A 14,557-nucleotide genomic window follows, 5' to 3' on the forward strand; every position below is an offset into this window, starting at 1 on the left:
TAATTCCTTGTTTCAATTTAATTTTTAGAACAAAAACAAATGAAGGAATATTGATGCATATGATACATACATTGATATATTAGATATAGAGAGGCAAAAGGGTAGTGGAAGGCAGGTTCCCAAGCTCAAGGAGCCTGTGCTAGTGGAGACTAAGTGCTTTGCTCACAATATAGCGGGTGGTGATGGGCTGAACAATGGCCCCCGAAGATATCTTCATCTCAATCCCTGGTACCTTGTGCAATAAAAGGGTCTTTACTGATGTGATGAGGGCTTCTGAGAGGGGAAAATGATCCTGGATTATCCAGGTAGGCTTGAGGTAGTCACAGTGGTCCTTAGAAGAGAGAGGCAGGAGGGTCTGAGTCAGAGACAGAGCATGAAGGGACAGAATTAGCAGTGGGAGGAAGACGGAGGAAGGGCCATGAGCCTAGGAAGCATATGGCCTGTAGAAGCCGGAAAAGACAAAGAGATCCTCCCCTTGATCTCCAGAGGGCACGCAGGCCTGCTGATCCCCTGAATTTAGCTCGGTGAGACTGAGTTGGGACTTCTGATCTCCAGAACTATAAGATAGTAAGTTTGTGCTGTTTTAAGCCACCAAGTTTGTGGTAATTTGTTACAGCAGCAATAGGAAGCCAATGTACAGATGAACTGTCCTGGATAGAGGCAACAAATACTGAGTGTTCTGTAAACTGCTGATTTTAGTACTGTTACCAGATTTCTTCACAGTTTGACAGTCAAGAGCACATAGTAAAGACGTCTTGGGAAAGCCATACTGCATAGTGGAAAAGAAAATGAGTTTGAAGCACACAGGGCCCCTTTCACATTTACCAGCCTTGTGACTTGCTTTCCTCACTAGGTTGCTGCGAGGCTCAAGAGGGGCCAAGTGCAGCAAATGAATTATAAAAGAGAATGCTCAAATTCCTATTAAGCTCACAATACTTCAGGTTCCTCACATGCAAAATGGGGATAATATTAGTAACTATCACATCGGATAGTGAGGATTAAGTGAGTTAAATATTTAAAGTGTCTAGAGCTGTGCCGAACACAGAGAACGTGACGCTCTCATTATCAAAAGCAGCAGCTCCTCAAATGTAGCAAGTATTCAATAAATGACACCAGCAGAATGGGCATGTACCTTTCTAGCATCAAAGTCAATGCTTTGCAGATGTCTCCTGGGAGTTATGGGGTCTCACTGAGAGTTGGTCTCTGCCTTCATTGGCCTTGTGGTCTAACTCAGAAGTCATGAGAAAGCATCTGAACGGGGAACATGTGGTTGTTAAGTGAGTTGTCTGCCCCTGAACACCATGTGGCTTCAGTGTAGAAGGATAATAGAGGAGTCACTGCAGAAGAGGGAGGCTGCCTGCTGGGCCTTGACCAGCAGAGAGGAGTGGGAAATGGTAGGTGGGCAGGGGAGTATACAAGCAGGGATGGGACAGCCATGCCTGGAGACAGGGCAGGGACAGATGTGCAGAGGGATGAAGGCCTGAACAAGACATGTACTGGCTTTAGAGTCACTGAGAAAAATCCTAGCAGTAGACCGTCATGATCAAAGTGTTTCAGACCAAATTGTGGTATAGGTAACAGTGATTCTCAATCACAGTGTTGTAACTCACCCCTGTGTTATGATCCCTCATGAGGTGTGCAATAAGTCACTTATAACCAACACCAAAGAGGAGGAGGATGATGAGTGTATTTAATAAATTGCAGAAGATGCGAAGGACTACATTCACATAAAATAAGTGTTCAAAAGCTGTCTAAATATAAACTAACAAGATATTAAAGCTATTAATAAATTGTTAAGGATAAATATGAAATGAATCCTTCCCACAGACCAGAGATGAAAAGCAAAGGGTAGAGTATTAAGAGGCAGAACTGAAATAAAGATGATCCCCTAACAACCAAAGCTAGAATTAGATTTCTGTTTCATTTCTGCTTGTTTCTAAAACAAGATCTTAACATCAATACTTGGACTCCATGCTAGGTCCTCTCCGGAACTGCAGAATGTGTAAATATTGGTTATTTGCCATTTGTCAGACAAACACTCTACAAAGAACAAAGAAGGTTGCATTCCTATCTGGCAGATGACAATTTACATAATTTATGTTTTTTTCTCCCCAGAAAGAGAAACATACACGTGAGGTCAGCGGTAACACTGTGTTCACACAAAGAGGAGAGAGAGTTTCTCCCCTCAAACAGGCAATGTCTATCACGTTGTTATCTGTATCCTTTTAAATGAAACATCTGATCCCCCATCTCCTTTTCTTTTGTAAGAAAGAGGCTGTAGGTTGGGTGTTGAAGGATTGGAGACCTCAGCAGTATCCTCTGGCAGATCCTTGCTAAATGGAAAAGACCAGGTGAGTGTATACCAAGTTCCTCAGCAGTTGCTGGGGAATCAGGGCTAACCAGGCAATGGATTTTCAACAGCTGGTGTCCTAACTAAGCTGAGTTCTAAAACCACAGCCAACTAGCCTAGGGATCCCTGAAGTCACTCTGGACTTACTGCACCATACAACATAAACAATGGTTTCTTCTCACAAGCAGCCAGCAATAGCTAGTTTTTCCCAACAAAACTTAGCCAAAGAAGTTGGATTCCAGTAAGTAATGTAAGATGAATAGTTTATTGTTTACTCCAGGTTTAGAGATTCCTAAAAGTGATCAAAGATTCTTTTTTTTTTTTTTTTTTTTTGTCTAGACAGAGTCTTGCTCTGTCACTCAGGCTGGAGTGTAGTGGTGCAATCTCGGCTCACTGCAACCTCTGCCTCCTGAGTATGAGTGATTCTCCTGCATCAGCCTCCACAGTAGCTGGGATTATAGGCACCCGCCACCACACCAGGCTAATTTTTGTATTTTTTTTTTTTTCCAGTAGAGACAGGTTTTCTCCATGCTGGACAAACAGACCCTATGCACCAAACCATTAACAGAGCTGTCTCTGGAGGGTAGAAACACTGCTGACCTTCTATGTTCTTTATTTCTTGTTATGTGTGACTATTTTTCACAATTATTGTGTCTCAGGTGTGAAAGAAACTTTTTAAAGGTCCTATTAAACTGTAGTCACTAATGCATTGGATGAACTTCAAACAGTTGTTTACTATTAAGTTTCCCAACCTGAAAAATGGACTTAAACCTGACTCATCTTCAAATGCTTCTCCCTAAAAGAAGGAAATAGAAAAGCTTTCAAAGTAAATTCATATCTTCACAGGCCCAAAGTAGACGAAAATTTAAGAATAAGTGATTATTTGGAAGTCCACTGTTTCAAATAGGGATGCTGGGCGTACAGGTGGTGGTGGTGGCAATTGACCAAAAAAAGGTCATATATGTGGCTGTGCCCTAAAAACTGAAAAAGCATCATCAGTCAATGTCATTATTCAGCAGCATGTGTGGCTATCCAAAAGACATTGATGCTTCACTGCATTTCAAGACTAGAACAATATTAAGACCTATAACCATAAGAAACATATCAGGAAGAGGTAAAGCCAGCATTTTCAGGGCCTATAAGGAGTATTCTTCATCAATTCATTCATTTCATCATTCAGTAAACATTTTATCCATAACTTATGTACCTAATAGCAACAAGCTACTAATAATACGGGGACTTAACAATTTCAACAGTGGAGGTTGATTTGAGATGGTTCCTCACCTTTTATTAGGATTAGCATGGGTTAGTGGTGCCGTTTAAGGTCATAGATTCACTCCAATTAGAGGTAACTTAGTATAAATGCACTAGCAATCAGGTGACCTGGGTTCTGGTCCAGGCTTTATGATCTTAAGGAAGCCTACATCTAGGCCACAGTTACATCATCTGTAAAACAAAGGTGTTCATGTTTAATCCCTGAAAGGCCTTTTAGCCATACACAATGGGTTTGGTATAGTGGAAGGGGGCACATAAGACTGAGTTGATAGCCAACCCTAAATTTGCTAGCTGTGTTTGCCTCAGTTTCCTCAAACCTAAAATAAGACCAATAAAACCTTATTTTAACTGAATTGTTGTGAGGATTTACTTCGGCTTGGTGGGCAATAATATATATTTCTTAAGTGCTGGTACATTGGTGTTCAAAATATATGACATCCTCTTCCACAAACCATCCACAGTATCAGGGAATTAATGAACTTAGCCATATACATTTAAGCTCTAAAAGAAAATATATATTCAATGTCTGTTGCCAGAGGCTTCATACTTTAGTGTTTTGCTTATTCATCAGTATTTGATTCTTTGAGTGTTTTACTAAATCACAGCTCTAAGATGGGCAAGGAGCAAGGAGAAGGAAGAGGCTCTGCCAAATGATTAGGAAAGCACAGAGGAAGACACGTGGCTGCCTGGAAATGGGAGACCCTTCAGCACAAGGCAAGGGTATGTGAGCTGTCATCCTCTCTCCTTCTCCACTGATGACTATATCATTTATTACCCAGATTGGGACACTTTTGAGAGTGAAAAAACTGTCTCAGTGAAACAGAGATGTATGTCTCCTCCACCTTTCATGCTTACTTTTTGTGACCTTTGTTGTCCCTTTAAAGCAGTGTCTTATGTCCTAATAGGGAGCAAACTGCAAAATAAGATTTTATGCAATCAACCTAAAATCCTGTGTTTTTAAAAGGCATGCAAAAAGATTAACGTTTGATAAATGCATATTATTTTTAGATAGGAAATTAGGATAAAATAATTGTGTCATTATTATATATGCCTGGTGCAGGATCAGAAATTTTGTTTGTAAAGGGATAGCATATATTTTAGATTTTATGAGCCATATGTTCTCTATCACAACCACGCAATTCTGCCTTGTAGTGCAAAAACAGCCATAGACAGTACGTAAAATAATGGGTGTGTTCCAATAAAACTTTATTTACACACACAAAAAAGGCTATAGGCTAGATTTAGCTTGAAGGCTGCAGTTTGTCAACCCCTGTTTTGAAACAATGGTTCCCAGACTTTTGGAATTCACAGGACCAGGAAAATAAAAATACTTGGAATTGGCTCAGCATTTCTAACTTCTTACATTGCTAAGTAATGAAGTTAAAAAAAATCATTGCCTACTACCCTTATTTCTTAGAATTTTAAACAGCAAAAAAACCAGAAAGGGTATAAATTAAGAACAAATTTAGCTTTATGGAAAACCCACCTCATTGTCTTGATTTTAAAAAATTTTCCTTAGCTTGGTGACAGCTTTGTCATAAATATGCTCAGGTTAACAGATGGGTCATCTGCATTGCTTTTGGAGGTCACTGGGGTGTGATACAGTAGAAAAAGCATGGTATTTGTAATTAAAAGATCTGGATTTAAATCAGGTTAGGGGAGTACTAAGAAGGGAGAAATGAGCAGATCTTGAACATCCCTTTAACATCCCTGGACAACAACACTCTGAGAGAGCATCCCTTTTTTGAGTCGCTGTGGCAAACAAAACCTCCAATATTGAGTAACTTCAGAACTCACCGGCTGCCACTGTGCAGGGTACCAGGCTGGGGGGCAATTGAAGCGGTTACAAGCTTGCACCGTGCTGGGCTTCGGCTGGCGACACAGCTCATCAGCCAGGATGACTGTTTCATTCATCTCTCTGGAAAGCAGGTGGGTGCAGAAGACATCTCTGGTCTGTAGGCCGACCCCACATGTGAGACTACATGGGCTCCACTTGCCAATTTCCCACCTGAGAAGAAATCAGAGAGGAAGAGGACACACCCTTAGTACCTGTGCAGAGAACGTTTCCCATGAACTCAAATGGAGTTAAAACCCCTAACCGGGAAAGTGGGAAGTGCCAGCCCAAGATTAGCTGGCAGCTCTATCCTAAGCCTAGAATCTATCCTCTCCCTTAATGCTCTAGAATTCATTTACATTAAAGCAAAGAGGGAGATAAAATGGAATATCCAATTTTTACCCACAAAATCACCAGTAATGGTTACAACCATGTTTATTCTGATGGGATATATAAACTTCATCAAAATAAGAGGGGAGTACTAAATGAGACATAGATTGAGTACATAAAGGCTTTGGGCACCACATACTGAATTGTGGGGCTTAAAGAGGACTTTCTGCTAATCTCTCCAGCCCCAATTCTTAGCAAGACTGAAAATTTTATGCTTGTAATTCTTTGGCTTCAAAGTGAAAGGTCATTGGCTCCAGCTTCCTTCAAAATTCCATTGCTGCATAGAAACGTCTCTGTCTTATGTTTAAATATCATCACTGCCTGGGACTGGATAATGTAACAGAAGTGAAGGCTGCTCCATCGATCAGTCTTCTTGAGGGGAAGTAAAGTGAAGAGAGTGGCTCATTATCTGGATGTAGCACTCAAATACGCAGATGAGTTGAGTGCACGAACTGGCCATTTCCAAAGGGCCAAGTCTTGAGAAGTAGGTTGATAGTGAGCTAAGGGCCTATGAACACAATCCCACTGTATTTCCCTGATGATGCAGCCTCCAAACTGGGAATGGTAAGGACAAAGCTCAGTCGCTCAGGCTCTAAGTCAGAAGCATCCTCCAAAGATCAGTTTTAGAAAGTTCTGTTTACAATATGAGGCACAAAGATTTTACAAACAGGAATTGGCCAAGAAAACATGGCAAGTAGATCCTTTAGTAGCTAGTCCCACCTAGCTTTTGTCCTGAAAGTTGTTGGTTGAAAATTTTTTGGCCTTAATGTTTTTCATCAGACTGTAATACTAAGTGTATGCTCTCAATCTCTTCCTACTGCTCTGACATGTAACTAACTTTCCAACCTGTTTCCACTACCTCCTTTCATCTACGCTAAGCTTAGCCATATCTGTAATAATCTGTTTGTTATTCTCCATTTATGCCCCATGGTTTTCTAGTTGTGTCTTTATGCAAGTTGCATTTCTAATTTGGAATATCTTTTGCCCTTTCCTTGCCCTTTAAAATGTCTTTCATTTCTATATATCCAAATATAATCCACATTTAAAACACTGTATCCATACTTGCTCCAGACACTGACCATTTTCTCAGTTGTATTATGGTTATTTTACTTGTCAAGGGCACTACCAGAGTGTATACCTCCTGATGTAGGGCATGCATCTGAGTCAGTTTTGTATCACTCACAGGGTCCATAGAACACCTTTTAGATAGTTAATATATTGGTTAAATGAGCAACTCGATGAGACCTACCATCATAGAGGGCACCTTAACACATTATGTCATTTAATTTCCTCCAGAACAATATGAGATAAACTCTATTGATTACCCTCATTTTACAGTTGAGGGAACCTGGAAATCCAAGAGGCTGACTTCTCCAAGTACCCATAATTAGTAAGTAGTGAATCCAGGATTCAGACTTGTTGTTTCTGGCTCTAGAGCCTCCGCACTTTCTATTGTACCATGCTGTCTCCAAAAAATACCTTGAAAACTCTATGAACATTTGCAAATTTTTAAATGAATAGAAGAAGAGAAGCTGGGTTGAATTTATTTCTTTTAGATCCTTGTGTAAATTTCTATAAACTTATTTTTAAACCTTTAGCTTGAGTTAATTATAAGCTTTAAAACATTGTGGTGTTATTGGTTTTAAGATACATCCATATATTCTTTGCCATGCCTTCCTTCCAAAGGTGGAGTCTTGAGTATGGGCTAGACTTAGTGGCTCACTTCTAATGAATAGAATGAGGCAGAAGTAATGCTATGTGACTTCCAAGGCTAGGTCACAAAAAGGATAATGCTTCCAATTTGATGCTCTCTCTTTGCCCACTCACGGTGGTGGGGAAGCCAGCCATGATGTCATGAGAATGCCCAGACAGTCTTAAGGAAGTTCATGTGTGAAACTGCAGCCTCCCCACCAATAATCAGCATCAACTTGCCAGCCATGTGAGTGAGCTACCTTGAATGCAGACCCTCCAGCCCCAAGCTTGCCTTTAGATAACTGCAACCTCAGGAAAGACCTCAAGCCGGAACTGCCTGTCCAAGCTGCCTCCAAATTCCTCACTCACATGAACTGTGAGAGGTGATCAATGTTTATTTTCATTGTTAGCTACTAGGTTTGGAGGGAAATTTGTTATGCAGCAATAGACAACCAAATACAAGTATATACCTCTCCCCAATTTGCATATGTTCATCAAAAGACATATGCAAGAATATCCATGGCAGCATTGTTCATAATAGCTCAAATCTGGAAAAACCCAAATGTGCGTCAACACATGAATGAATAAAAAATTATGATATATTCATACAAGATTATATAAAGCAATGAGAATAAACTGCAACAATAAGCAACAACATACATGAATCTCACAAATATAAAACTGAATGAACAAAGCCAGAAACACAAAAATTGATACTGTGTGATTTATATAAGCTCAAAAGCCAAAACTAATCCACTGTGTTAGAAGCCAGAACATTGGTTACCCTTGGTGGGTAAAAACTAGAAGAGGAGTAGAGTGGGGCGGGCTTCTGGGGCGTTTGCTAGATCTAGGGGCTGGATCTGGGTCCATTTTATGAAAAGTCACCAAGTGTACACACGGGATTTGTGTGTACTTTCCTTACGGGTATTATGCTTCAAAAAAGGTTTTCTTTCCACTCAAGGGAAATACTAAAATGTTGTGGGTGTAAAACAAGATCTAACATCCATGGCCAATGCTGGTGACCCCTCTTTGTATGTCTTATAAAATAGCTGCCTACACAGCTAATTCTGTCCCAAGGTTAAGCTCATCAAAGTAGAGGCTTTACATCCTCACTTCCCCAAACTCTGCCACCATTTCTGGCAGAAATTTAGCCCCTGGGACCTTGAAGCAGAGGCATTTTGGCAGCCATAAGGCCACTTGAGCACTGCTCAGAGAAACTCACAAAACAGACATATCTGCCTGCCCTGATAAAAGTGCACTGCATTCTCAAGGACAGAGGTCAGCAGAAGCTGTCTGTATATTAAGGACTTTGCTGATTCTGGGTAAAAAATATTGTAATCAACTTAGGCCAACAAAGGGAAAGCAGAGACTCTTCCCTACTTCTCTCCTGCGGAGAGGCGGCAACTGTGGGCCTGGGTCTTGCTGGGGGCTGATGCCCTATTCCCTGCGTTCTGTGCCTTTGGCTGTTTCTAAGAGAGGAACTGCAGGCCAGGCAGAGCCGGCCTGGGGGCAAGGTCGGCTATGAGTGGTGGCCTGGGAGACACTCAGAGTCCTTCTCTGAGGTTCTGGGGCCTGGCTTCTGCAGAAGCCCGGTGCAAGGAGGACAGGGGCTCTGGTCTAGGCATCAGAGAGTGAGGGCATTAGTGCCTTTTTCCCCTCTTTGCTTGGCGTTTACTCATCTTTTCGTTTCCATTTAAAATGCTACTTCTTCAGAGAGGAAACCCTCAACTGGGTAAAATTCTCTTACTGCATGGTCCCATTAATACTTCCCCCTTTGAAAATTCTCAACATACTTGTAATGTGACTTCCCCACTCGACTGCTAGCTTGATGAAAGCATAGGGCTATGTCTATTTTGGTTTACCACTTGTTATGTGTTGACCTGTGTCTCCAAAAAAAGATATGTTGGAGTCGTAACCCTTAGTACCTCAGAATGTGACCTTACATGGAAATAGAGTCACTGTAGATGTAATCGCTTAAGATGAGGTCATACTAGAGTAGGGTGAGCCCTTGATTCTATGTGACTGTGTTCTTACAAGAAAAGAGGGAGACACACAGGCAAAATGTGTGTGACAGAGCCAGAGACTGGAGCGATGCATCTACAAGCCAAGGAATGCCGAAGAGTGCCAGCAGCCACCAGAAACTAGAGGAGGCAAGGAAGGACTCTCCTTACAGGTTTCAGAGGAAGTACAGTCCTGCTGACACCTTGATTTTGAGCTTGATTTTGGCTTCTATGACTGTGAGACAATAAATTTCTATTGTTTTAAGCCACCTGGTTTGTGGTACTTTGATACAGCAGCTCTGAATATGAATACATGACCAGTACCTCGGTGTTGAGCATGGTGCCTGGGAGTGGCAGATGTTCAGTAGTATGCAGTGAAAAACTGAGTTGAATTTGCAGTGAACTGTGTGTGCACTTCTGGATTAGTCACATGGCCGGTGGACATCTTAGCTGTGTCCTCTATACAACTGTTTACTCCCAGCTTCAAGGTCCCAGGAGCTCTGAACACCACACATTTTCCTTCAGTGTGGTGTAAACTCTTTTCTTGACAAACTGGATCTGAACTGACATGCTTTTGACAGGCTGCATCCCACTTTGTGTAAATATTTATACATTTTACCGCAGCAAGATTAGCCTGTTGGATTATGGTGTTTTCCCCCAGAAATTGCTAGGGGTGTTATACAATTTGTGTCTTAGTAATCCTAACATCTTTCTAAAGTACAAAAAAATTTGGAATCTGAAACACATCTGCCCCAGTGGTTTTGGCTAAAGGACTGTGTCCCTAGATAAGGAGGGTGGTAAACATGACTGCTATGGTTTCTTTCAGCTCCTAGGCTTCAGGTGTTTAGCTTCATGGTTGGGCTCTTGGCCAAAATATTTGGGAGGCTGGTTTCCCCAGCATTATTTTACTATCCTGCTTTCTTTCCTCTGAGCCCTTCTTCTCCCTGTTTCTGTCCCTTTTGTCAAAACCTGATTGCAGGAAAGGCTCCATGAGTTGACCCCGCCCAGTACCTGAACAACTGACTTCGGACCAGAGGCAGGCAGGAGACAGAGGGTTTCCCTCCACCTTAATGGCTGGAATTAGTCTTCCTGCCCTTTGCCCAGCCTCAAGTGTGCCTGGATTGGCCTGTCGTTTTAACTGGATTTTAAGCTTTCAGCTTGGCTTCCTAATTTCCACTTTGTTTCCCGGACGGTGCTGGAGTTCTGCCCAAATTCCAGCCTACTAGACTGTGGTCCTGTCTCTCTGCCTGGATCTGGCCAGCCCTTGAACTTGGGCTGGGCAGGGCACCCTTAGCCATGCATGAGCTATAAATTGTGACGTGACCACAATCCAGCTGACATCACACATGGTCACCAATAACAATAGTAATACTAACATTTATATCACACTTAAATTAGCCAGATTCTGTGCTAGTTGCTTTAAATGCATTACCCCCTTTATTCCTCTCCACGGCTTCCTGAGATAGGTACTATTATCCTCCCCATTTTAACAAGCAGGAGCTGAGGCCTGGAAAATTCAAATCATGGACCAGAATGCCTGCTGCTGGGTATCCCTCAATGCCATGCCACCTGTGTCACACCCAAGTCTACCATGACATGGACATAAAGGCACTGAGAATGGGGCTGCTCCTTATCATGGGACCAGCTCTATGGATTTATGAACCTCAGTTCTGCATGATCTGAGCCTCATTCACTGAGGTCTCAGCAGAGCCCAGAACTTAGCTTACCCAAGATGTGGGAACATATATTGACTTATTTACTAGTGACAAAGGTACTGTAAGTTTCCCCATTTTACAGGATGAGCTAACAGAGACTCTGAGAGGTTAGGTAACCTGTCCAAAGTCACACAGCTAGTAAACAAGAGAATCAGCATTCAAAGTCAGGCGGCCTGGCTCCTGCATGCCTAATTATTATGTTATACTATCTCTTAAGGCCAGTAGAACAAAGTATTAATAGACCTGAGTGGCAAATGCTGGGCTTCCTGGTGCTTATAGTTTCAGAAAATCACAAATGACAAAATGACAGATCTATTTCTAAATAATAGAAACAAACACACTGATACCACCCAGGGCCGTGAATCCACTTGCAGTTGTTATTTCAGTAAAGCAGCAGTGTACTTGGCAGCCAAATGGGCAAAGGCAGAGTGTGGTCTTCCCCAAGTGTTAGTTTTTTGTAAAGGCGGCCATCAGGGTTAATATGGGTAATCAGTGACCCATGATGGTTGACCCTTCTTGGCAGCTTGTGTTTGTATTAGCTATACAAAAGGAGGAATTTTCTTTTTTTTTTTTTTTTTTTTTTTGCCTTCCTTTGGACAAGGACTTATTATGTGAGTTGCCAAGGTTTTGCTCCTCTGCTCTTTCAGAGAGGGTAATGACTGTTGCCTCCAGAAACTCATTGTTTGTTGCTGGTATAAATGTTCATAATTTCTAATGGCAGATCCTTCCCACCCTGAGCTATTATGCCCTAAGAACCTTCTTTTACCTCGACTTTTGCAGCAAAGTTTTTCTTTATTCAGAAATTTAAAAAGAAGTTTCGGTTTGGAGGAAACTGAAGTTATTGTAAACTGAAGTTATTTTTTAGAAGTATTCTTTAAACTTGTGTGTAACCCTCTAGCATGACACTTCTGCCCAACACTTCTGTCCTGTGATTTTCTTGTCTTCCAAAGATATTTGTTTCCCTTAGAATGCCTCTGAGGTCAGGAGGTAGACAGCAATCCGACAATAATAAACTAGACACCACTGAGTGTGCCAACTCTAGAAAGCCTAAGGAGGGGCACATACAGGGTCTAGGATGCATCTCCCTTTCAGGTTCTTGGACTGTCATTAGTGGCTCCCAATTTCTCTCTACATCTCTCAGTTTCCAATTTCTCCCTAGGCCACAGACACCAAAAGGTCACTCAAAAATGCGAATCTGGTCACCTTACTTTGTCTGATTAAAAACCTCCACTGGAGTCAAGCTGAGCTTTCAGTGGAGGTGAGGAGCTAGTATGTCCAGGGCTCAGCCTTGCTCCCTGGGGGCAACGGGGCACTGCATGTCTGGAGCTGAACTTTCAAACTGGCCTTTCCTTCTTCCTCTTCCTTCCTTTCCTCTTCCACTTTGTAGAGACTAAACTTTAGTATGAGGTTTGGTGGGGAGTGATCCTCTGGCCTGGGACAGGGGTCAGCACTGGGCCAGGATGGCTGGGAGTCAAATATTCAGGGAGGATTGAACAAATACATAAATACATAAAAAATAATGGGAGCCAGATTTCTTATGGTCAGAGGAGAGAGTTACAAATATGCAAAGTGGAGAGACAAAGATAAATCTAGTAGAATTGAATTGCTGTTGCAAACAGTATGAACTCATGGTTTTTAATAGATGGATAGACACAGATATATCAACAGATATAAACGAATATATACAGCTATACATATATATGTGTACAGTATTTCCTAGTTCTCTCTGAAAGGCCTAGAAGCAATGACATCCCAGCAGTACCAAGCAAATCGAGTGCCCAGATCTTGGGTTCTAAATACCATTCTCCATTAAAAGGAATCAGTTTCTGCAGAAATAGCTGACTTCTGGGCAGGAATTGGGAGAATCAAAAATGAGCCTGAAACAGTACGTTGTACCAGAAAATTGAGAAGTGCTCAAAGAATGATGGGGTATATGTCAAAAGGGCATAGGGGCCAGCTTGAAAGGGCTTTTGCTGGTCCCATCTGGGACAATTTGATAGTAATATATTTTAATCCTTTGAGCAAAGTAGAAATTCATAAATAAATAAACCAGAGAGAAGAGAAAACTACCTTATAGTAGAATGCCTATTAATAATCTAGAAGGAATGACAGAATTTATAAAGTTACCATTTGGCAATCATCATTATAATAATTGACTCAGGCAGTAATCATCAATCAATATTAAATCTAGTGGGTCAAAGGTTCATGATGAACAGGATATTTACTTAGCTCATATTGTCCCCCATAAAATACTTCTTTGTTACTTATTAAGTGCTACATATTTATTAATTTTACAGTGGAAACACCTGGCTGACTATCATCTTAACCAAGTGATAAGAGTGAACATCACCAGTAATGAGACACATCATCATCATCTGTCTCCTGACATGATGTACTAAGAAGAACATAGGACACTTCTGTGTTATTTCTGTCAAAAATCACAAGAAAACACCAAGCAAACACACACGGAGAGATGTTTTACAAAGTAACTGGCCTGTACTCTTCAAAAATGTCAACTATATGAAAGATAGAAGACTGAAGAAATCCCCCAGATATTGAGGCATAATACAGGACCTTGGGCTCTAAGATCAGATTGTTTGTGAATGAATTGTGCTGTGCCACCCTGCAGTTGAATAATCTCGGGAAAGTTACTTAATAATTCACTCATATTTAAAATGGGAATAATGGCAATACCTACTTCCCAGGATTGTTATGACGCTCAAGTGAGAACCTCCATGTAAAGGGTGAAGCCCAGGTCCTGGCACAGATGAAGGGCTCTGTAAGTATTAGCCAATATGAACTGTTATTACTGCATGCTCAGTAAATATTTGTTGAATGCAGAGATGATTATTGTGAGGATGGGAAACAAGTAAGTAGAGTGAGGCAGCTTCCTAAAGTCAGTCAGAGAAAGTAGCCATAGGTTTTGGAGACTGAGGAGAAGGGCATTTGTGACATGTTCAACTTAGTTTCTCATTTAAGCATTCATTGCTAAGCATTGTGACAGATCCAGAAGTGGAAACCATGCTTACCACCTTTAAGATGCTTTCAGCAAAGATGGAGAAGGCAGACAAAAGCCCAGGAGACACAGCAAAGAATGTTAGGTAACGGTTATGAGCGAACTTCTAAACTATTTGGCTAAACCATGAGGACTGCAAGAGTTCAGAAAATGTGCACTGTGGTGCTCATAACTACTTGTATTGACCTGATCAATTGCACTTCCCAGAGACTGTTTATGTTATCTCACTTCATCCTCCTAACTCTGAAGTAAGCAAGCAGGTATTATCATCTCCATTTTATGGAC

At 41.4% G+C, this 14,557-nt stretch overlaps 1 protein-coding gene across 2 annotated transcripts in view; it reads right to left on the reverse strand.

The window, feature by feature from the left end:
• Window positions 1-14,557, reverse strand: part of ADAMTSL1 (ADAMTS like 1) — a 956,380-nt gene that overhangs the window by 156,875 nt on the left and 784,948 nt on the right. For both annotated transcript variants that reach the window (XM_063609087.1, XM_055294157.1), the window contains one exon: window positions 5,423-5,633. In XM_063609087.1, the coding sequence (XP_063465157.1) occupies window positions 5,423-5,633 (211 nt within the window). The remainder of the gene's footprint in view (window positions 1-5,422; window positions 5,634-14,557) is intronic.

The sequence above is a fragment of the Symphalangus syndactylus genome, chromosome 9 (assembly GCF_028878055.3).
Source record: "Symphalangus syndactylus isolate Jambi chromosome 9, NHGRI_mSymSyn1-v2.1_pri, whole genome shotgun sequence".
NCBI classification, from domain to species: Eukaryota; Metazoa; Chordata; class Mammalia; order Primates; family Hylobatidae; genus Symphalangus; species Symphalangus syndactylus.